Consider the following 24,098-nt stretch of genomic DNA (forward strand, 5'->3'; position numbering starts at 1 on the left):
TTTTTATATATCTATTTTGTGTGTCGAAGAAGAAATGAAAGTTAACTTTGGTCAAGAACGGGTTCATTCTATTCTTATAAGCATTTGATGTTTTTGAATGTAGTGTTCAGAGCAGGACAAATATCAAAACAAACAAAATCAGAAGAATATTCAGATCCTGTCAGATTTGTGTGTGTTACCATCTCAACTAACTAACTCTCTCTCTCTCTCTCTCTCTCGCTCTCTCTCTCAAGAGTTTAAAAGACGTTTACAAGATTGTTTTTGTCAAGAATGGTTCTCCATTTTAGAATACAGTGAACGTTTCTACATCTATAATTGTTACAAATCATGCTTGGAAAAAGAGAAATACATTGAATTAATCGAAGATATTAAGTACAGAGTTGCTCTTACTCGTTTCCGCGCAGGAGTATCCGAAATCAACGCTCACAAGTTTCGGTACGCACCAAACCAAACGACAAGAAACTGTCCTCTCTGTACAGCTGATAAAGAAGATGAACACCATGTTGTATTTTTATGTCCTTTTTATCAAGACCTTCGAGCAAAGTATTTGAAAATCTCGAACTCTAAGACGCTGCAACAACAACTTGTGTATTTCTGTGGCAGTAATGAGGATAATGTGATGAACAGCTTCAGCAGATTTGTGTTCTTCATGTTACAGAAGAGACGAACCCTTATAAATCAGGTTCAGTGACATGTCATCAGGGTCTTTATGTATTTGTTGAATTTTATGCGTGACTATAATTTATAACTGTGCAGATACTATTGCTGTTATTTTAACCACTATTGTAAGGGGCTGTGGCCTTAGACAATTAAAGATTTGTTCTCTCTCTCTCTCTCTCTCTCTCTCTCTCTCTCTCTCTCTCTCTCTCTCTCTCTCTCTCTCTCTCTCTCTCTCTCTCTCTCTCTCTCTCTCCTGTACGCATTTGGTCCAAAAATAAAGCCCACAAAATAACACGATGGTGACTTTAACAACATGCTATGTCAAAACACCCGTTAACTCCGCCAATTTTACAATGCAGCAAACAATACACAACACAGCTTGAAGTAACAATGCTTCTCATAAATGTGTTTACACACCATTTATTCTAGCTGAATAAGTGCAAATGGGTAACACATATTAATATTCCACATGCCTGCGTAACCCGACGCTAATTTTAGCTCGGTAAGTGCAAATATGACAGCGAATGAAAAGTCGAGCAATCCAAGCTATTCCATACCTGGATGTGCAGTTTCATACGATGAGTCTCAAATGTATGACTTTGAAATGGTAGTGTAAGAAAGGTAATCAATCTTAACCTGGAAATAAAAGTGAACATATAATAGCTGCGCCAGCACAGCAATTTACGCTACTTCACACACAAAATTCAGCAGCTTATCCTATTCTTACTCCCATAAGACTACATAAATGCATTATTTATTGCATGCAAATGACAGTGAAAGAAAAGTACAACCAGGTCAGTACACATAATTTACAACATCTCACAAGAAAGTACAGCAGCTAAAAACACGCATAAATCAAATTGCCCTACATGGAATTCATAACAGCGAAACAAAAGAACTTCCGGGTTATATAACTTATAACAGCATGTAGTCTTGTCGACCTCACACCTCAGCGTATTAACAAATCATGTCCCAAATAGTCACTAGTACTGGGGACGGAAATAGACATGTTAATTTAGCATAGTACAGCTACCTTGCAAGCTATAACTATAGCCGCTTCACTCAGCCCAAAGAATCTCGTCAGACTGACTGATTCACCGACTTTCTTTCTTTATTTGGTGTTTAACGTCGTTTTTAACCACGAAGGTTATAATCGCGACGAGGGAAAGGGGGAGATGGGATAGGGGAAAGGGGGGAGATGGGATAGAGCCACTTGTTAAGTGTTTCTTGTTCACAAAAGCACTAATCAAAAAAGTGCTCCAGGGGCTTGCAACGTAGTAATTCACCGACTGCTCTCGCTTATTCTTTTTCTCCATACGCCGACTGATTGACAAATGAACTCGGCGTCACCTTCCTGACATAAGGGGTCGCATACAATTATTTGTTGTGTATTGGCGTTTGATAATAAGCGCCACACCCAGTTTCTCATTATAATGTGCGTGTTTCTGTCTACGTTGGTGTCCGGTCAATTTTCTTTCATAAAGAAAAATGTGTGAACGTGTATGCAAGCTCCAGGCTAGGTTAATTCGATATTATCGAATAACATTAACTACGTACTAGTAACTGCGTAAAGCAAGGCACTGTTACTGCTAGAGAGAGAGGGTGGAGAGAGCGTGACGTAAGACTTAAGACATTTAATTTTTTGACAGGAGAGAGCATGAGAGACAGAGAGAGATAGACAGAGGGAGAGGGGGGGAGAGAGAGAGAGAGAGAGAGAGAGAGAGAGAGAGAGAGAGAGAGAGAGAGAGAGAGAGAGAGAGAGAGAGAGAGAGAGTGGGAGAAGTTGGTGAAGAAGAAAAATCAGAAAAGAAAAGAAAACGATAGACTTTAAAAAAGATACATTATAATATTGAGAAAGTCTCATACTGAGACAGACAATGAGACAATTAATTCAAAAAGAACAGGTGGAGAGAGAGAGAGAGAGAGAGACTCAGACTCAGACTCAGACTCAGACTCAGAACTTTATTACAAAAGGATAAAGGTTTTAGGCAAAGCCTATTCTTCCAACCTGTCCTTTATACAACACAGACGCACATTACAAATATAAATTCAATCATATAAAATACAGAAATACATTGTACAGAATGCAACACAATGTGCATTTAAGGAATTACATAAGGAGAACTCAAAAAATTACAAAATTACATTGACATAGTTATACCTTTCATTTGGGAATAAGTTGCTCCGATCAGCTACACATCCGTTAACATTAGTACAAAATGTTTAACAAAATAACAATCGAACAAGACATTTCATTCACGAATGATGTGTGAATGTGACTGTCTCTTAAACATTTTCACTGAAGTTGCATTTATTATCTGTTGGGGTAAGGAGTTCCAGAGAAACGCTCCCGAGAAGGCTAAGCTCGATTTGTAGAGGTCTATGCGAGGTATAGGAGGGATGATTTTTTGGGACCCATATCTTTTTGTGGCATGTTTGAAATGTGATTGCAAATATTTAGGACAGTCGTCATTTAGAATTTTATACATGAACACAGCCTTGTTTAACGTCAACTGATCTTTCAAGGGGAGGAAATTCAAGAGCTTTAGTTTATCATCCGTGGACCTATTCAAATCATGCAGAGACAGAGAGAGAGAGAGAGAGAGAGAGAGAGAGAGAGAGAGACAGGAGGTGGAGAGAGAGAGAGAGAGAGAGAGAGAGAGAGAGAGAGAGAGAGAGAGAGAGAGAGAGAGAGAGAGAGAGATGATGATGATGATGATGATGATGATGATGATGGAACTTTATTTTTCAAGGATAGAGGTTTAAGGCGACGCCTTTTCTTACAACCGGTCCTTACTTCTAATATTGTTTGTTTGTTTGCTTAACGCCCAGCCGACCACGAAGGGCCATATCAGGGCGGTTTACTTCTAATACAAATGTCTAATAAATGATAAACAAGTAAAGCAACATGACAAATAAACAAATTAAACAACGACCCAGCAAACAATCGACAAGCAAGCAAACAAGCAAATAAACACAAACAACAAAATGACAAAGTAAGCAACATACAAATCAAAAGCGAAACATGCAACATGTAAAGTGATCGACGGTAAAATTCACACAATACCAACGTTTACACTAATGCTTACAATGATTATATGGTGTAAATGATGAAGATGATGAAGAAGATGATGATGATGATGATGATGATGATGATGATGATGATGATGATGGAAAATCGCAACATAAATTCCACATAATACATGTAATAAAGAACATATTTTTGTAATTCATAGAGAGAGAGAGAGAGAGAGAGAGAGAGAGAGAGAGAGAGAGAGAAAGAGAGAGAGAGAAAGAGAGAGAGAGAAAGAGAGAGAGAGAGAGAGAGAGAGAGGAAAAAGAGGGAGGGGGGCAGGAACAGGGAGAAGTCCGATGAACCGAGGTGCCAAAACCACCTCTACCAAAAAACAGCGGCAGCGGGAAAACTCCACCGCGGTTCCATACAGGTAAATCACCAGGAGAAACCAATGTACTTACTGGTCTCCGCTGGGAAAAAGTGGTGCACGGGCGGCCAAAGCGAAGGACGAATTATATTATTAGTATCCCTTGTGTATACACATCACACTCGCTTGGAGCCTGTCCAACCTACACACGGATAGTACGTTTGTAGTAAGTACGCTCAGAACAACGAACCAACCATCCCGGGACGAAAACGTTGTCTTCAGTTGTTACCCTTCCCAAGAATGCCAAAACAGAATGGTGAAGTGTATTTGGTCTTCGGGATTGTATTCACTGTCAAAATGCAAATAGTTCAAATACTTTCTCTTCAGTTTTTGTTCTCTCCAACCATGCCTACAAAATGGGAGAACGTGTTCTCTTTCAGGTATTTGCCGCCAACGTGGACGCGTATAATGCTTCCCAGAATTAGTCTTATTCAAATTGACAATGAACGAAGCAGACTTTTACACCCATGTCGATGCCACAACAACAAAACGAAGAAAAAAAGATATAAAAATAATAAAATGACCTCCTGTTGGCTGTTCATTGCAACCAATCTAACTAAACTTTATTCTAGAGTTTTCCATGCGTTCCAAAACCCGCTCAACTATTGCATTTTCGATGGTTCGGGGCTGTCGTCAGTGATACCACATTCGTGAACACAAGCACAGATCCATTTTCTCTGCTTTTTTATGCTTTCAAAAAGTTCTCGAATCCTTCTGCACTGATCATATAATTCCTGCTTTAAAACAAACCATAAGTTAAGATTAAGTTTACACTCATGCTCCATTAATAGTACAACATAAGTCCTGACAAGCAATGCATCCAGATAATAACACGGGTGCGACTTGACACTCTCAGTTATCAGATCCTTATGTCAAGAAGCTGAAGATCCACACTCACAATCGTGACATGAAATGTTGCCTGTGCAAGTCCCGCAATGACTATCACAGCAAGGTGGCAAAACTTTGCGCTGTAAATGTCACTGACAAAAACTTAGTCTACTTGTCAAACCTGACTACTTAGCAAGAAGCAACTTAGTCTACTTGTCAAACCTGACTACTTAGCAAGAAGCAACTTAGTCTACTTGTCAAAACTGACTACTTAGCAAGAAGCAACTTAGTCTACTTGTCAAAACTGACTACCTAGCAAGAAGCAACGCATTCAAAGCTTCTGGTGTTACGCATCCACGTACAAACGGAGAGTAAACCACGAAGCAGGCCCTTACAAATAATAATCATACAAACAAACAAACAAAATGAAAGAACGAACGAACGAACGAACAAACATTTCAGTATAAGAATAATCATACAAACAAACAAATAAGCAAGCAAAAGAACGAACGAACACACAAACAACCCCCAAAATGCAGTGACCGTTACCAAAATACTTCAAGGAAAGTTAGATCAAGATGCGATCTTTGCATCCACAGATGTAAACAAAACAAAGAAGCATAACTGCAATCCCCCCACACGGTCTACTCCTTGTCGTGGGGTGGGGGCTTGAGTATCTCGATAACCCGGAGAGCTATGCCAGCCGGAGCAAAATGTTCCTGGTAGGGCCACCCATGCTGGACAGGTCAAAGGATAGAGGTCAGACTAAGCTAGACCAGCTCCCCCATGAGTTTAAAATGGTTTGCGTAGGGTCAACACCCCTGCCTAGAAAAAGACTACGTTACAGAAGCATCAACGACAAATATCCAAGACACATGCCTGGAGGAGGAAGGGTCTCCATAACTGCAATCAAAATGCAGCATGGCCAACAACAATTTAATACCGCGAGTCACATATATATATTTGTCTTTGCTCTTCAAACCAGTCTGTATTTCAGCAATACTGTCGGTACTTCCTGGTCTTCAGACACTTGAATATGAACACTTGAACATCATAATCCCTACAAACAAGAAGCAAGATATAATTACTGCTAAAATTAGAGCTACAAACAATGTCTGAACGATCTTGTGACAGGAAAACACCGTCGAGAGCCGGTCATTAATCGTGAAGAGAGATGTTAAAAACAAATTCAAAAATAAAAAAAAATTCAAAATGTACTCGGGTACAACTTCCGTTTATCAATTTTATAATTACATGTGCATCGCATTATCTTTCGCGGTAAACTTTTAATTCAATGAATCAACCGACGAAAACATTAAATAATAAAATAAAATGAAGACAAAGGTTAATAAAATGAAGGCAATGGGAGTTCATATTTTTTGTTATTGGAATTAAAAATTATGCCCAGCTGTTAAAAAAAAAAATAATAAAAAAAAAAGTAGCTTTAACCAAAGCAAGCTACTCAAGTAGGTGATGACAATCAACACAATCTCCGTTCTCTTCAGCAGTCCCATGTATTCAACTATGCCCAAGTGGGTTTGTCACCCACAAGTGCCGCTGAGCATCCATTCTTCTGTGTGGTTCTTAGAAGCTCTCGAACCAGTCACGAAAATGACTAAATCTTTAGACCAAAATGTTACAAGCTATATCAGACTAAATCTGTGTGTTAACTGTAAGAGAAAAATGTTACAAGACAGAACACCGTTTTATCAAACAATATCTGTGTCTCATTCCCACGAGTCACGATTATTTGTGTACGCCCACGCAGACAATCCATGCATTGACAAAGAAGAAATAACTATGGGATTATTTTGTTTAAACTGGTAATACATATTATTCCTGAAATAACAATAGCACCAGTGTCAACCAATAATAGATGTCCAATCAATCGATCCAATTTCTGCATCTTCGTATGCTGTCACCTCCATTCTGAAAATACGTCAGGGGGGTGGGGGGGGGGGGGGGGGACGCGCCATGACCGCGATTTAGTTTGAAATGCAACTTTCGCTCAATGAAATTTCTCCCAAACAATCACCTCCGAAGTCACACGGTCAGTTCGGCGGCAGGAACCACAAGAGAACCATTACTACTAGTGCTGCTACTATGGTGCTTTAAATCACTGTCTCGCGCGTGTCTCTTCAAAAGAGAGATTAAGAGACTTAACTGTCATTCAACAATGTCAGAACAATTCTGCATCTCTGTTGCGAAAACTCCGTAATATAAACGGACATAATTACCGTCCTCAATGAAACTGGGCAAGTTTAGATATGCTAAAAGCTCACTCGGGAGAGGGTTCAGGAGTGCGGACCCCGAAGCTAAGAAATCGCCATAACCTGGACATCAAAAACAGGTTATTTCATGAGTTCCGATTGACAGAACAAGCCTATTCACGCAAATTCGCGTAAAAATCCAATCCCTGAACCTTTGCACTTTTGCGTGCAACGCAGAGAACCTTGACCTAGCGAGCCTTGACATGTAGCAAACAAAAACGAAGCTAGAATCTACACACCGTTCCTGCGAGTATGTACATCAAAATGGAAAAGCCAAGCTGTCCTCAAACAACCGGAGTCTCACCAAACTGGAGAGTGAACAGTTCACAATGACTTTTTTTGCGTTGTTGTTCTTGTTGTTGTACAATGTTATTATTGTTGTGGGATTCAGCACCACAGCAGCTGCAAAACGAGTCGACTATATAAGCAACATCAGCGTGCTTCCATCTATCTATATATATATATATACGACTTGTGTCTGTGTGTGTATCTGTCTGTCTGTGTCTTCGCGATGCACGGCCAAAGTTCTCGATGGATCTGCTTCAAATTTGGTGGGCTTATTCACAGAGACCCCGGACACAACCTGATCGATGAGATATTTCAACACGTGCTCTCAGCGCGCAGCGCTGAACCGATTTTCGTTTTTCACTGCACGTTACTATTTTTAGATCTCCCTTCCTTCGTGCGCCGGCGTCAATCCATATTCCCGTTTGTACGTTACTATATTTAGAAGGTCACTGCACGTTACTATTTTTAGATCTCCCTTCCTTCGTGCGCCGGCGATGCCGGCGTACACCCGGCAAATCCGAATATTCGGATTAAAAACAAGCTCTGAAAATTAAAAATATAAAAATTATGATTAAAATTAAATTTTCGAAATCGTTTTAAAAACAATTTCATCTTATTCAAATTCTTTGTCGGTTCCTGATTCCAAAAACATATATATAGATATGATATGTTTGGATTAAAAACACGCTCAGAAAGTTAAAACGAAGAGAGGTACAGAAAAGCGTGCTATGCAGCACAGCGAAACCACTACAGCGCTGAACTGGCTCGTCAGTTTCACTCCGTTTTGCACAAGCGGCGGACTACGGTCATTGTGAAAAAATGCAGTGCGTTCAGTTTCATTCTGTGAGTTCCACAGCTTGACTAACTGTAGTAATTTCGCCTTACGCGACTTGTTTGTTTTATAGTTGCGTCAGTTGTGGGGGTCACGCTGACAGTAACAGTATACATAGTAGCAATGGGCAACCCAGTGCCAGAAGTTGTCGCAGTCAAAGTAGCAAATATAACTGTTGTGGGGATCCATACACATACACACACACACACACACACACACCGTCTCGAACACAATATACTGACAACATGTAAAATCCAACTCCCGGAATTCTTCTACAGCCGACAAAACTCGACACAAGGACACCACACCCACACAAGCCGCTGATCGAGGCAACGTTGTAGTTGCTCTCAGATCTGCCCAGACCTTCACATGGGATAAGACCATCCCTCCACTTGGACAATCACCAAAACTCAACAGCCTTGTTGTTCACTGTGCACCGTGGGATGTCTTTTATTTGTATTAATCTATTTCGCAATTAATTCATCAAAAACATTCCACATCACCAAATGAAGCAGTCAGAGTGTGAATGTTTGGTATGTGTCCAAATGGAGGGGTGGTCTTATCGCACATGACATGAAAACCTGGACGGATCCAAGATGGTGAGTCGAGCTGTTTAAACGGGAAGGAGCACTTGAACAGGAGAAGAAAAAAAACCACCACACAGACAGTCTGACACAATAAAAATACATGTACTACTACTTACTAGTAGCTATACTGGCAGCCGTAATCACAACTGTCTCTCAACCTTGAGTGTGACATACGAATGACAGTTAAGTCTTTTGAAGAGGCACGTGCGAGACAGTGATTTAAAGCACCATAGTAGCAGCACTAGTAGTGAATGAACAACTAGTCGCCCTAATCACAACCTCAGCAATGTTTCAGCAATACTGTGACATCATACGAGAACGACAGCTAGTTTTTTAATCCAAAAATCTCGAATAAACACGTACGCACAAGACACTGATCCAAATAATGCACTGGCAGTACGACATGTAGTAAACAAGCAGTAGTCGTATGAATCACAACCTCAGCATTGTCTCATCACCACTGTGACATCTTTCGAATGACACGAGGTCTCTTAATATAATCCAGAGCTCTTGAAGACACACGCGCGAGACAATTATCAAGGTATCACAGAGCCAGAACTACAGTACATTCGACACAACTACTTTCCGTTATCACTGCATCAGAACACTCGTTAACACGGTGACATCACACAAACGACAGCTACAATTTTAATCCACAGCTCTCAGAGACATTCCACGAGAATGTGTGCATGTGTGTGACAACAACATGAAATTGTAAAACGCCATAGCTAGTGGCTGTGTGTGTGTCAACAACATGAAATTGTAAAACGCCATAGCTAGTGGCTGTGTGTGTGACAACAACATGAAATTGTAAAACGCCATAGCTAGTGGCTGTGTGTGTGACAACAACATGAAATTGTAAAACGCCATAGCTAGTGGCTGTGTGTGTGTCAACAACATGAAATTGTAAAACGCCATAGCTAGTGGCTGTGTGTGTGACAACAACATGAAATTGTAAAACGCCATAGCTAGTGGCTGTGTGTGTGACAACAACATGAAATTGTAAAACGTCATAGCTAGTGGCTGTGTGTGTGTCAACAACATGAAATTGTAAAACGCCATAGCTAGTGGCTGTGTGTGTGACAACAACATGAAATTGTAAAACGCCATAGCTAGTGGCTGTGTGTGTGTGACAGCAATATGAAATTGTAAAACGCCATAGCTAGTGGCTGTGTGTGTGACAACAACATGAAATTGTAAAACGCCATAGCTAGTGGCTGTGTGTGTGACAACAACATGAAATTGTAAAACGCCATAGCTAGTGGCTGTGTGTGTGTCAACAACATGAAATTGTAAAACGCCATAGCTAGTGGCTGTGTGTGTGACAACAACATGAAATTGTAAAACGCCATAGCTAGTGGCTGTGTGTGTGTGACAACAACATGAAATTGTAAAACGCCATAGCTAGTGGCTGTGTGTGTGACAACAACATGAAATTGTAAAACGCCATAGCTAGTGGCTGTGTGTGTGACAACAACATGAAATTGTAAAACTCCATAGCTAGTGGCTGTATTCACAACATCGACACGTAGTCTCACTTACTTTGTGACATCATAAGCATGACAGCTCGTCTCATAATCCACAAATCTTGAATAGAAACGCGTGCGAGACACTGCTCACAAATATTATTTTGCCAATACAAGAAACCAACAACTCGTGGCCGTATCACCGCATCTCACAAACACGGTGACATCACAGTCTCGGAGAGCACACACACACACACGCACACAGGCACGAGACATTACTAGCGCGGAGCGGTCACAGAAGTAAAGTCTCGACACAGAAGCCACAACAGCGCAACGGGAGTGTGCGTGTGTGTGTCTGCCTGCGTGTGAGGGTGTGTGGCTGATGAGACTGATGAAGCGAGCCACAGACACAGGAAGACAGACAACAAGCCTCTCGCGGTGGCATTCACTAACATCATTCCACAGGGGACCTGCGCCGTGGGCAGCGTAGTGCCAGAGAAAAACAACTACAACAACAACGCAAGAAGCTTGTTGAGCTTATACATGAGTGGAGCTACGGTCGTGTCTTTGTGTCCGAGAAAAAAAGGCAGGGTGTGGCGGTGATGACGGGAAGAGTTACATGAGATGAGAGGGCTGTGATGCGGTTAGCTTGCCCCCCCCCCCTCTCTCTCTCTCTCTAATTCAACAGTTCAGATCACAGACACAAAGACAGGCAGACAGACAGACACGCACACACATACACACACACACACACACACTCAGCTAAACTGCCACTTCTCCCTGTCTCTAAATTCCCCGTATGCACCGTCAGCATTACCCCGCCCACCCCTTTCTGTAAGCAAGCACCTACCTATACTGTTCTGATTGTACGCGACCCCATCCACCAACAATCCCATCTCTCTCTCTATCTCTCTCCTCTCCCTGTCTCTCTCTCCTCTCCCCTCCCCGTCTCTCTCTCCTCTCTCTCTCTCCCTTCCCCGTCTCTCTCTCTCTCTCTCTCTCTCTCTCTCTCTCTCTCTCTCCCCCTTCCCCGTTTCTCTCTCTCTCTCTCACTCACACACACACACACACACACACACACACACACACACATATATACACACTCACAACCACACGCCTCCCTCCCTCTCTCTCTCTCTCTCTCTCTCTCTCTCTCTCTCTCTCTCTCTCTCTCTCTCTCTCTCTCTCTCTCTCTCTCACACACACACATCATAATGTATCCCACCAACCTAGACCCCGCACTCACAGTCAAACACACACACACACAAACCATCATAGATGACTCATCAGCGAATACTTTCTGTCACTTCAAATAACAAGACAACAAAAACAACAACGGTTTCGAATTCGAACAATGTAGATTGCGCAAACTCGAAAATCGATCAAAATAAAAAAAAACAGATGCGAAACAGAAACAAAACACTTTTAACAGCATGCCACCCCCGCACATCCAAGTTTCAGGACAAACGACAGCTTCCTTAAATGATGTCCACGCCACCAGAAACGACGCTGCGAGTGAGAAGATATATTTAGCCTAGCCCAGTGTCTTATTGCAAAAACGATCCATTGCACGCATTTGTTTAACAAAAAAAATTAAAATCAGAAATAGATTTATATTCTGTTATATCGAAGCGTTGGAGAACTATCAGATACAACCGAAAAGAAAGGGATGGTGATAAAAATATATTTGTTAGTTACAAAGAAGCCTAGGGGAAATATCCGTTACAACCAATAATAAATGAACAGTGTCGTCTTCTATTAAATGCCACAGTTGCGGAATGGGAGAGAGCGAAGAGAGATCTCGCACCGTCTTACCACCCCCCCCCCCCCCCCCGCTTCCACACACGCTGCCATCACCCAATTCCCTGTAAAGAAACGGAGGGTGTCATTTGATAGCTGATCACAACACCAGTTGGGTTGGAGAGGGCGAAGTAATAACTTGTCGAGATATCCCCCTCCCCTCCCGACCGTGCACATCTCCCTCAGTTCCACCTTTCTGAACTCTAAGAGTAAGATAGAACGCGAGGGAGGATACGGAATGGAGAATATCATTTGACAAATGACCACAACAGGTATGAAGAATATCATTTGACAAATGACCACAACAGGTATGAAGTTGGCGTTGGCGAAGAAATAACCTGCAGCTACCCCCCTCCCCCGCCTATTTCCCTCTTTTTGAACGCAGAAGAAGAACTGATCACAAAACTAGTCGACAAAGGCGGAACTCACACACACACACTTGTAAACCGCCCCCCCCCATCCCTTTTTAAGCAAAGCCCAGAAGAGAAAGTAGCAAGGTATCAAGAAACGACCCCTCGCGGCCTCCCACAGTGAGTTAAGTTTCCCCAGAGCAGCTTTGTCACATGACAAACAATCGCGAGTTGGACCTCCTCCATCGAGAAGACTAGCCAAGTGCAAATATTATTGTTGCTTAAAATAGCTCCCCTCGAAGCTCCGGCTCGTGCGATCTTCGGCACGACACTATCTTGTCCCCGTTTCTGTCCTCATTCCCTATCCCCCCCCCCCCTTCTCTCTCTCCTTAATTCCCCACTTCCCAGCCCCTCCTTCACCGTCACCCCTTCCCCGCCACTTTCTTTCTCACTTCTCTTGTCCCCAGCGAAAAGTATGGCTTATTATTCTTAGCACAATCGGTGCACTTTAGGCTGTCGGGACTTCTTCTTCTTCTGCGTTCGATGGGGCTGTCGGGACAAAAGAGGGTCAACAAGTGGGAACTCGACTTATTACTCTAAAGACTGCACTCCGACTCTCCTTGTGTACACGATGAAACATTAAGAGCAAACAAACTCGTGCTTATTATACGCGTGAATTCACTGCAAATCACACAAGCATGCTTCCATACACATATTTCTTTCAACTCCAATTTCTATTAACATTATATGTATATATGGCTCTTTATATTATATATATAAACAGCTTATAGATGACCGAACAAGAGTTCACCTTCAATCACAGCTAATCAAAAACCTTCAATCGAGAGTAATGGCCGCAGCAGCAGTACTATTTAGTCATCGGGAGAAACTTCGTCTCATGACCAGGCGGAAGTGAAGGAGGAGGAGACGAATGAGAAGGAGGAGGAGGAGAAGACGGAGGAGAAGACGGAGGAGGAGGAGGAGGAATAGGAGGAGGAGGAAGAGGAGGAGTAACAATGTAACCATGATGCTGTTGCCGTCACTGTTCTTATTGTTGAGGATGTGTACCAGATGAATACAATGCATCGCTGGCTGGACATGCGGATGGATGGATGGATGGACTGATGCAAAGGTCGATTTAATGCCATCACCTCCGACTGACATTAGACACAGTTTGTCATGACAAGTACTGCTGCTGCACAGGGGCGGATCCGGGGGGTGGGGGTCCGGGGTTTCCGGACCTCCCCCCCCCCCCCCCCCCAGCCTAACAAAAAAGGAAAAAAGAGGAAAAAAAGAAGAAGAAACCCCGGACTCCCCCCCCCCCCCCCCCCCCGGATCCGCCCCTGTGCAGCAGCAGTACTATTGTCATCATGACAAACTGTGTCTCATATCAGTCGGAGGTGATGGCGACGAAGGAAAAGAAGGAGAACGAATGTTACCACTATGCTTTTATTGCGTTCGTTGTCGTTGTTGTTGCTGTTACTAAAAGAGTATAATAACACATCGCGTAAAACCTCCTGGATGGACGGATGCAGAAGTTGGTCGAATGCATTATTACCTGTGATCTTCCACAGGATTCTTCCACAGGATTCTTCCACAGGATTATCGTTGTTATGTGTATTAATGGTAAAATACTAGAAAGGGTTGTGATGTGCCGCCCACAACCATTCCTAACTGAAGACCTTCCATCGACTGTAATGTTGCCACTATGCTGTTATTGTTGTCGTTGTTCTTCCTGGATGAGCACAATGAACAACTTCTCTCACATTTGTAGCACGTGCAAACTGCAGGCTGCACATACCGATGGGTGGACAGATACAAAGATCGATTGCATGCATTTTTTTTCTTTTGATATTCTTTTTTTTATCGCCCGATAAGTCCAATCTATGGGTACAAGTAATTTCACAAGAATTTCTAACGCCATTCATGATTGTCTCCTATAAAAACCACACCATATTCGCGGTGCTTTCCAACAGTTCCGAGCAAAGATAGTTTTCTAGCGTTTTTGTCTCATATAAAACCACAATAGAAAAGTTCACTCGGATAAAGCACTTTCTGATTCTAAAGTTGTCCAACAGCACTGAGCAAATGGGGTGTTTTGGCGTCAGTGTCTCCTTTATTAACCACAACAGAAAAGTTCACTCGGACAAAACACCTTCTATTAGGCCCAAAAAAAATAATAGGTGTGGTTACGGTAACATAGCCAAAAAATAGGGTAGGAAGGTAGGCAATCACTTTTTTTTTTTTTAACTTTTTTTCTAATGTGTACAAATTAAACCTACTTGACAGGGAAATAAGTGTGCGACTCGGGCACTTTCGCTTTCATCGCGTTTTCTGCACTCGTTTACTTGTTTTTTGGGGTATTTTTTTGACAAATGTAATAAAAAGTTATAGGGTCGGCCCCCAAAAATAGGGTAGGTCGGGTTACCATAACCACACCTATTTTTTTTTTTTAGGCCTTAACCACAACAGAAAAGTTCACTCGGACAAAACACCTATTAGTTCCAACTGCACTGAGCAAACAGAGTATTTCTAGCGTCATTGTCTCTTACATAAACCACCACAAACAGAGAGTTCACTGGGGCCAACTTTAGAAAATGCCGTCTAAAGATCGACCGACCACCCACGGTTTGCCTTTGCTTTTTCAATTAAAGGGCGCCCCAAACCTCCGCAGCATCTTCCGTGGGACTATTTCGGTGCCGGTGTAACACGAGAAAATTACTTCCACGAGATTTTTACTCCGGAGTAAACATTTCGTACGAAAAAGTTACTCCCTTTACGAAAAAAGCACTCCCCCATTGCACGAGAAAATTACTCCCCAAAACAGGTGAGTTCCGAGTAAACATTTCGTACAAAAATGTTACTCCTATCCCCTGACGAATAAATAACGAATAAATTACTTCACCCCAACACGAGCAATTTAACTTCCCATGCCAGGTGAGGTGTACGAAATTTTTACTCCCTTGTCCCCTGTTATTCTTGGTGGTGGAAGGGGTGGAAGGAGGGTAGCGCGACATTCGTGTGCGCGAGATCACTTATTGGCATTATCCCTTCGCCCGCATCCCATTTTTGCGTACGAGATTTTTACTGGAAGTAAAAAAAATGGGGAGTAAAAATTTCGTGGAGGGAGTAATTTTTTCGTGCCTTGGGGAGTTCTTTTCTCGTACGAAAAGTGTACTCGGAGTAAGAATTTCGTACGAAATATTTACTCCGGAGTAAATTTTTCGTGGAGTAAAAATTTCGTGTTACACCGGGCGACCTAATTTGGCTTTATACAGCGGCACTCTATGCGATCGCGACAAACATGGCCATTCCAATACAGGAATAGCACGCTGAAAAGGTCACACGTTCCCTTGCAAGAGCCTGCCCGCTACAAGGAACACACGCATGCACGCACGCACGCACGCACGCACGCACGCACAAACACACACACGCGCCCAAAGGCTAAAACAGCAACAAAAGCTGATGGTGGAAGACATTCCTGCCTGCATGTAAAATCTCCACCTCTGTTGCCATTTGAACAAAAAACAGACCAATAGGAAGACACTTTAAAGAGATTGTGTCTGCATAAAGTTAAATCTGTTTTTAAGATCCTGTTTCCCAAAACACTAGAACTGATACAAATTTCAATTGGTCAAATATTGTTTTTGTCGTTGTTGTTATTGTTGATGGTTGTTTAATCGTTTTTTGGGGGGAGTTGCGGGTCCTTTTGATGTTATGCTTTCTTCTTTTCAGAACATACATTTTTTCCCAGATAATGCTGTGATTCTAAACAATATTCCTCCCATTTTAATGATTGATCATCCTATTTCAAGTATTTAATATCATGTGTGTCAACTCCAGAGCCAAAAACCATCAGTTTGTTGCAAGACCCCTTCCAAACAATGTTGCTTTAACTAAAAAAGAAAACAACAAGTCGCGTAAGGCGAAAATACAACTTAACATTTAGTCAAGCTGTCGAACTCACAGAATGAAACTGAACGCACTGCATTTTTCACCAAGACCTCGTAGCATCGTCAGTGCACCGCTCGTGGCAATGGCAGTGGAATTGACAATCCAGAAAAGCGCGGTAGTAGTTGCGCTGAGCAGGATAGCACGCTTTTCTGTATCTCTATTCTTTTCAACTTTCTGAGCTTGTTTTTAATCCAAACATATCATATCTATATGTTTTTGGAATCAGGAACCGACAAGGAATAAGATGAAATTGTTTTTAAATCGATTTCGGATATGTAATTTTAATCATAATTTTCATATTTTTAATTTTCAGAGCTTGTATTTTATCTCAATATAACATATTTATATGTTTTTGAAATCAGAAAATGATGAAGAATAAGATCAAATTATTTTTGGATCGTTTTATAAAAAAATGATTTTAATTATAATTTTTAGATTTTTAATTACCAAATTCATCAATTAATTTGTAAGCCTCCAAGCTGAAATGCAATAAAAAAAAGTCCGGCCTTCATCAAAGATAGCTTGGTCAAAATTTCAATCAATTTCATTGAAAAATGAGAGTGTGACAGTGCCGCCTCAATTTTTTTACAAAAAGCCGGATATGTAGTTTCATGAAGATCGGTCCAGTAGTTTACTCTGAATCGCTCTACACACACACACAGACACACATACACCATGTCCCTCATCTCGATTTCCCCTCTATGTTAAAACATTTAGTCAAAACTTGACTAAATGTAAAAACAGGGGTGAGACTCAGAAAAAAAAGTGTGGCAGGAAACTAATCCAGATAGGAACCCGTTGTGAGAAGCTTGAGTTATCCAGCCTTGGCTTCTCTGGGCGTAAAAACCGCACCTTTACTTTATGGTGCAGTTAACAATTGCTGTGAAATACTTGCGCTGAAGGCAGGAAATTGATATGGACTTTGATATACCGCTACAAAAACCATACCCTTGCAAAGGAGCAAACACATGTCAGACACACATAAGTATAGAAAAATCCACTCAAAGAAAAAAGCACAAACTTTTGGAGATTTGCGGCCTGACATAATTATCATAAATAAGAGTGTGTGCATGTGTTGTGTGTGCGCGCACACACATACTCAGGGGTACCTTTTATAGGATTTAGGAGCGTGTAAGAAATGGATTATTAAAACTAATAGTCATTCACGCAATTTTCTAACAGTTTTCAAATACACAGAAACAAGTAACAAGTTCATATTATATACATATCATATCATTATAAGCAAAAAACAGAGTTTCTAAACAAAGATCACACACGTACACAGACACACTCACACAAACAAAGTGACACACTCACCGATCGGTTCCTGGAATCCTGAATCAACACTAGTACTTCCTTTGTAAAATTTGCTCCCCTGCAGATCTGTAAGTGAAGCAAGCAAAAACATAATTATTCACCCCTGACATTTCCTGCATCACAAATCGGTAGATTGCTGTCTTACTTTATCATTATTCGGTTCATATCAAATCAGTCATATCCTTATTTACTTTTTGTGCTGAAATTGTAGTACAGTGGTACCTGCGATGTGGGGCCCCTCTGATGAGAGGACACCTCCCTTAAAAGGACACATTCTGGGGTCCCTTTGTCTATTATCTCTACCAAAATATACCTGTCATGACAGGCCACCTGCAATGTAGGGACACGTTTAGCTGGTCCCAAGGGTGTCCTTTCATAGCAGGTACCACTGTACCTGCCTGTTGCATGTCTTGTTCTGTGTACACTTTTAGTCAACTGCTTTGTAAACACTGTTTGTTGTCTTCATTGAATTAATGTAATAAATAAATGTTCCATGGAATTGGATTTCATGTACTTTGGTTATTTATGTTTGTGTATTTTTTCAAAGCACCTAACTGTACCTTACTGACCTGTCCAAAAATAATTCATTCAGTAACTTTTTCTCTGTGTTGTATATGTACACACATTCTTTCTTTTTTTTAGACAGAGGGCTTTTCTTATTGTTTTATGTGCTTGTATTTTTTTTTTGGGGGGGGGGGGAGGGTTGTTAGCATGACATGCTGAGGAAAGAACTCTTCATGTCTGACGAGAAAATAGTGCATCAATCAAGTTTGTCAACTATAAGGCAAAAAAAAAAAAAAAGGTCTGTTTACGGTAACCCGACCGACCCTATTTTTTTCGCGCGACCCAAGACTTTTTTTTTGCATTTGGGGAAAAAAAAAAGAAAAAAAAAATCTTTTGGGTTTTTTTTGCAAAATAACGTAAAAATATGGTTTTTTGGGGAAAAAAAAATAAAAAATCCCGACCTACCGACCCTATTTTTTTGGCCTATGTTACCGTAAACAGACCTCTTTTTTTGTTGGCCTAAACTCTTGTATTTTGAACTTCACATATTGCAAATCTTCCTTCATCGTTGACCCAGAAAGCTTTTTTACGGAAGTAAGAATAGTGGTTGCCTACCACGGTCACACACACACACACACACACACACACAGACAAACTTATGCAGTGCTCCTAAGCGATCTTCTAACGCCGCGGCACCAGAAAAACTTTCAGAGTTTCTATTTCGGTACATCCTCCTCTGATCTTTGACTCTGCCAGTACCAGGCAGGCAGGCAGTCGCGCAGGTAGGCAGGCAGGCAGGCACTCCACGCGGCACAGGAGACACTCTGCATTCTTTTCATCCCAGCCCCACCCTGCCCTACCCCGCCCTCCCTCCCTGCCAGAAGTCTTCCACACAGCGAAGGCTCCAGCCTCAATCTTCATGGAGATACTACTGTCATCAAATACCTTGAATCAAGTGAGCGAAAATAGCTGCACGGGGGCTATTTTCGGCAGCCAGCTACTATAAATAATGGCACTCCAAGAGCTGCTGCCGCTGCGCACAGGAGGGACTGCAACCTGTCACCGTTCTTGCCTCCCCGAGCTCTCTCCTCCCTCCCCTCTCCCTGTCCCACCCCCCTTGCTAGCCCGCCTTCCCCTTCTCCGTCTCCCTTACTTTCTCTCCTCTCCCCCACTCCCCTGCCTGGTACCCCGCCCTCCTCTACTCTCTCACCCCGCCCCACCCAAGCTCTGTCTCTCTCTCCCCCCCCCCCCCCCTTCTCACTCCCCTGCCTGGTACCCCGCCCTCCTCTACTCTCTCACCCCGCCCCACACAAGCTCTCTCTCTCTCTCTCTCTCTCTCTCTCTCTTGCCTCACTGTACTCACACTGGTAGTTGTTGGAGGTCATGGTGAATGGTGAAACTCAGGAATTGAAATTCCTGACAAAAATAGCTTCTTCTTCTCCTAGCTTTTTTTTTTAACTCTCTCTCTCTCTCTCTCTCCGATCTCTCTGGCAGCACTGGTTGCTGCTGCTGGTGTTGCTGGATGGCAGCGGCTGGTGATGGGTGGTGATGGAGGTGGTAGTTGTTGCTGATGGTGGTGGTTGTGCTGGCGCTGGTGGCTCAGAGATAAGCAGCGGCAGTGGTGGTGATTAGAGGGGGACTGCTTTTTCTTCTCTACTCCTTCCCTGCCGGCAGGGCTCCATTTTTACTCCTGAAGAATCTGCCCGGGACCCCAGTCTGCACACAGATACACACCCACATAAAGATAGTGGGGAGATATCTTGGGGGATAGGGAGGGGGGAGGAAGTAAGAGGGGAGGGATTGGAGATGGGATGGGGTGAGGTATCGTGCATGCTCAAATAAATTGTGAGGGATTGGAGATGGGATGGGGTGAGGTATCGTGCATGCTCAAATAAATTGTGAGGGATTGGAGATGGGATGGGGTGAGGTATCGTGCATGCTCAAATAAATTGTGAGGGATTGGAGATGGGATGGGGTGAGGTATCGTGCATGCTCAAATAAATTGTGAGGGATTGGAGATGGGATGGGGTGAGGTATCGTGTATGCTCAAATAAATTGTGAGGGATTGGAGATGGGATGGGGTGAGGTATCGTGCATGCTCAAATAAATTGTGAGGGATTGGAGATGGGATGGGGTGAGGTATCGTGCATGCTCAAATAAATTGTGACCATAGATGCATCAAGACATAGCTGTATGCAGTATGCCTTACAATTGGTGTGCGCGCTTGCATGCACACTTGTGCGTGTGGTGTCTCTGTGTGTATGTGCGTAAGTGACATAATTATGCACTTTTGCCTGTGTGCATGCACCTGAGTGTACAGTTGCACATTTATATGACTGCATTCATTCATGAATGCATTGATACAATAATAATATTAATAATAAATAGTTTTTATACAGTGCAAGTCCAATATCCCCAAGCTCTTTACAACGTATAGATGATACTGTGTGTGCCCATTAGGCATGCACACGCAACAATCAAACCAGATCATACATTTATTTAAATCCCAAAGAAGACCATAGGAGGAAAGCATTTGTATTCTCCTTGCCAATTGTTCAATTATCTTTTTTTTTAAAGAAAAAAAAGAAGCAGCATCCACTGTTTACACTACCAAAATATAATGGTATCAACTTGCTGATCTCTCAGATTATTGTGTATAAATGGAAAACTACAAGCTTGGAGACCATGTATTCATGTAAACATAATATGGTGTAAATAGTTTGGTCCCCGTGAGCATGACATATAGATACAGGAGTCTACCCTTCAAGTAAAACAAATAAATCTGTTTTGAAATTCAACGTCCAAGTAAATAGAACAAGATTATGGGATAGATACACATCATACCTGGCAGTGGCATGAATGATGGTTACCCCTATCATGACTATGTCCAGAACTGCAATGACATGTAACGCCAACAGGTTCTGAAAATGGTCAGACTTCTTCAACTTGTTCAAGTTGTTGCTTTTCTTAAGACAGACAAACAAGCACAAATCTAAATAAAATGTTTCATTAATGACGCAATAGTGCCCAAAATGGAAACAATCCATTAAAAGTAAAACTTCAACAGTGAAGAACAGCAGAGAATTCAGAGGGATCATGTTTTAATCTAACTAGCAATCACTAAGATAACATCACTGAGATATCTCAAATGGCCCTGGGTTCGCAATAAATTATTAACTGTTTTCTTAAAATTAAAAGACACATGTACAAGTCCTCTGGCCTCGGGCCAGCTATTTCCATTCCAGCAAACAACTGGTTTTCTTCATATTACTATTGATTATGTCCCTTGTAAACTCATTATTTACAAAAAAAGTAATTTGCCATTGGCAGATGGATTTTTGTTCCGATTGCGCAAAACCAGACATCTTCGCATTTATTTTTTTCCACAGATTGAAAAAAAAAGCTTTTTCAGACGTAATTCTCAAACCAGTCTCTCCTTTCTCTTTCACGCCTCCAGCACAAAAAGAGGAAGAAAAGCCAATCACATTTTGAACCCAAAGAGCTTTTGGGCAAAAAAACCACCCAATTATCAAAAGTTACAAACTCCCAGAAGCCTCACCCTTTGTATGTTTTAATTAATGTTGTCCTGAATCTGAATCACATTCACTCTTAAATGAGTTAAAATGACCATTCCAGTTGATAGGCGATTGTGCCATCAAAAACTAAACAAAATGCATATCATTTTGAAACAAGAAGAGCAAACGCTCGATCGAGTCACTTTCGCAGTTCTGAATATTATATGAGGCATCAGATGGACAGGAAGAAATTGCTATTCACAACACAATGAGTCACGTTCACATAAAATTTGAGCCCGGTCACTTTTATAGTTTCCGAGAAAAGCCCAACGTTAAGTTGTGTGTTGCCGAACAGAAAAGGCTAGTTATCTCCCTTGTTTTTCTGATAACGTTCGTAAAAGGCTACAGATGTAAATACTTTGATGTAAAGAATAATCCTACAAAGTTTCAATCACATCCGATGAACTTTGTCAAAGATATAAAATGTCTAATTTTTCCTTTGACGCTGACCTGTGACCTTGAAAAAGGTCAAAGGTCAACGAAACCATCGTTAAAGTGTAGAGGTCATTGGAGGTCACGACTAAACAAAATATGAGCCCGATCGCTTTGATAGTTTCCGAGAAAAGTCCAACGTTAAGGTGGTGTCTACGGCCGGCCGGCCGGACGGCCGGCCGGACAGACTAACACTGACCGATTACATAGAGTCACTTTTTCTCAAGTGACTCAAAAATGTCAGTTCAGAGAAGAAACATCATAATTGATAGTAAATTGAGCTGAATTATTAACTGGATGCAATTTAAATTTCTCATCTAACATAGCCTGAAACCCTGGCCAAGTTGAACTAAAGTGCAAAAGCCCATAACTGAGTGGTGCTGTAAGTGTAACAGCACATTGTCAAGACATGAATCATGCTCATTTCAGTTTCACAAAACTTGAAAACTAAGAACAATACTTTACAGCAAACCTGGTAATAACCTCACTATTAATCACATGAAAACTGAAATAAATGAATATAATTCAATTTAGTATCAATTGGCAAAATGCATAATACACGTTTGGTAAGGGCATCAGTAACATGACTGTTGCAGACCGAAAGAGTGAGTTTATAAATTAATCAAATAATAAAATTAGCACTAATGTCCATATGAACTTCAAAAGCCAACTGTGTGTGTGTGTGTGTGTGTGTGTGTGTGTGTGTGTGTGTGTGTCTCTCTCTCTCTCTCTCTCTCTCTCTCTCTCACACACACACACACACACACACACACACACACACACACACACACACAACAACAACAACTTGTAAGACATCAAATACTGTACTGTCATCTCTAAAACTGCAAAATGTCAATCAAATAGAGACAAAAGATTTGTTTTAAAAACACACGCAAAACTCACAATCACGTACACAGAGCAGTAAAAAGGGTGTGGTCATACTAAGAAGAGAGACAAACCATGTCGCAGCCAAGCCATATATACAGCGGGAGATTGGAGTAAATCAGGCATATTATCTCATAGTCATACACCCAATGAGCTAAGATGCACACAGACCAGCCAGTAAGCTGAGACTGAGAGCACCCGGTGCTCCTGGTGCGAGTTTACTGGCAGCAGTAATATTAGTAAGCTCATGTTCCTTCAGTGACCATTCATTGATCATGTGAATCGTGATGATGTATATATATATATATTACTGCTGCAAAGCACTTTTTTCTCCCTGGGAAAACTAACAAGCCATCTCTTGAGGCAGAATTACTTTTGTGCTTAGATTGATACAGTGAGCCAGAACGTGTGAATTAATTTAATGATGTTGTCGTCAGTTCTGCTGCTTGTGTTCCTGACTGGTATAACTGATATATGATAATGATGTATATCAGTTATATAGTTTGTGTGAGACATTTATATTAATAAATGTAATGGCTGGTACAGAGTTACCTCCCTTTAGGCTTTTTCAAATTTCCCTTGTTTTAACCTAATTTCTTGGTTAAAACTTGTCTAAATTTCTAAATTCTTTCTTAATAAATATCAATTCCACACTTTGGCCTTAAATCAAAGTGTTTCCCTTCACAGATATCCCCTTGGGGTTGTCAGATGAGGGTTGTCTCCCATGCCAACAGAAGCTACCATTCAGAGAGTGGTTTGCTTCTTAGTTGGATACCATGGGTTGACAACTCTCACCATCATTACCAACTGACCACTAATGAAACACATGTCTGGTCTAAGTACAAAAACAATGATCCTCCTCAGGACTAGGTTTCCTTATGATAGGTCCCCCACACAGGGACATTGC

General features: G+C 41.6%; 1 protein-coding gene across 6 annotated transcripts in view; it reads right to left on the reverse strand.

Moving 5' to 3' along the window:
* LOC138981201 (histone deacetylase 4-like) overlaps positions 1-24,098 on the reverse strand; it is a 158,328-nt gene that overhangs the window by 131,306 nt on the left and 2,924 nt on the right. For all 6 annotated transcript variants that reach the window (XM_070354042.1, XM_070354044.1, XM_070354043.1 and 3 more), the window contains exons 2-3: positions 19,663-20,015; positions 17,796-17,861 (exon numbers count right to left, since the gene is read on the reverse strand). In XM_070354042.1, the coding sequence (XP_070210143.1) occupies positions 17,796-17,861; positions 19,663-19,684 (88 nt within the window). In that variant the 5' untranslated portion in view covers positions 19,685-20,015. The remainder of the gene's footprint in view (positions 1-17,795; positions 17,862-19,662; positions 20,016-24,098) is intronic.

Source organism: Littorina saxatilis, linkage group LG12, assembly GCF_037325665.1.
Source record: "Littorina saxatilis isolate snail1 linkage group LG12, US_GU_Lsax_2.0, whole genome shotgun sequence".
In the NCBI taxonomy this organism is placed as follows: domain Eukaryota; kingdom Metazoa; phylum Mollusca; class Gastropoda; order Littorinimorpha; family Littorinidae; genus Littorina; species Littorina saxatilis.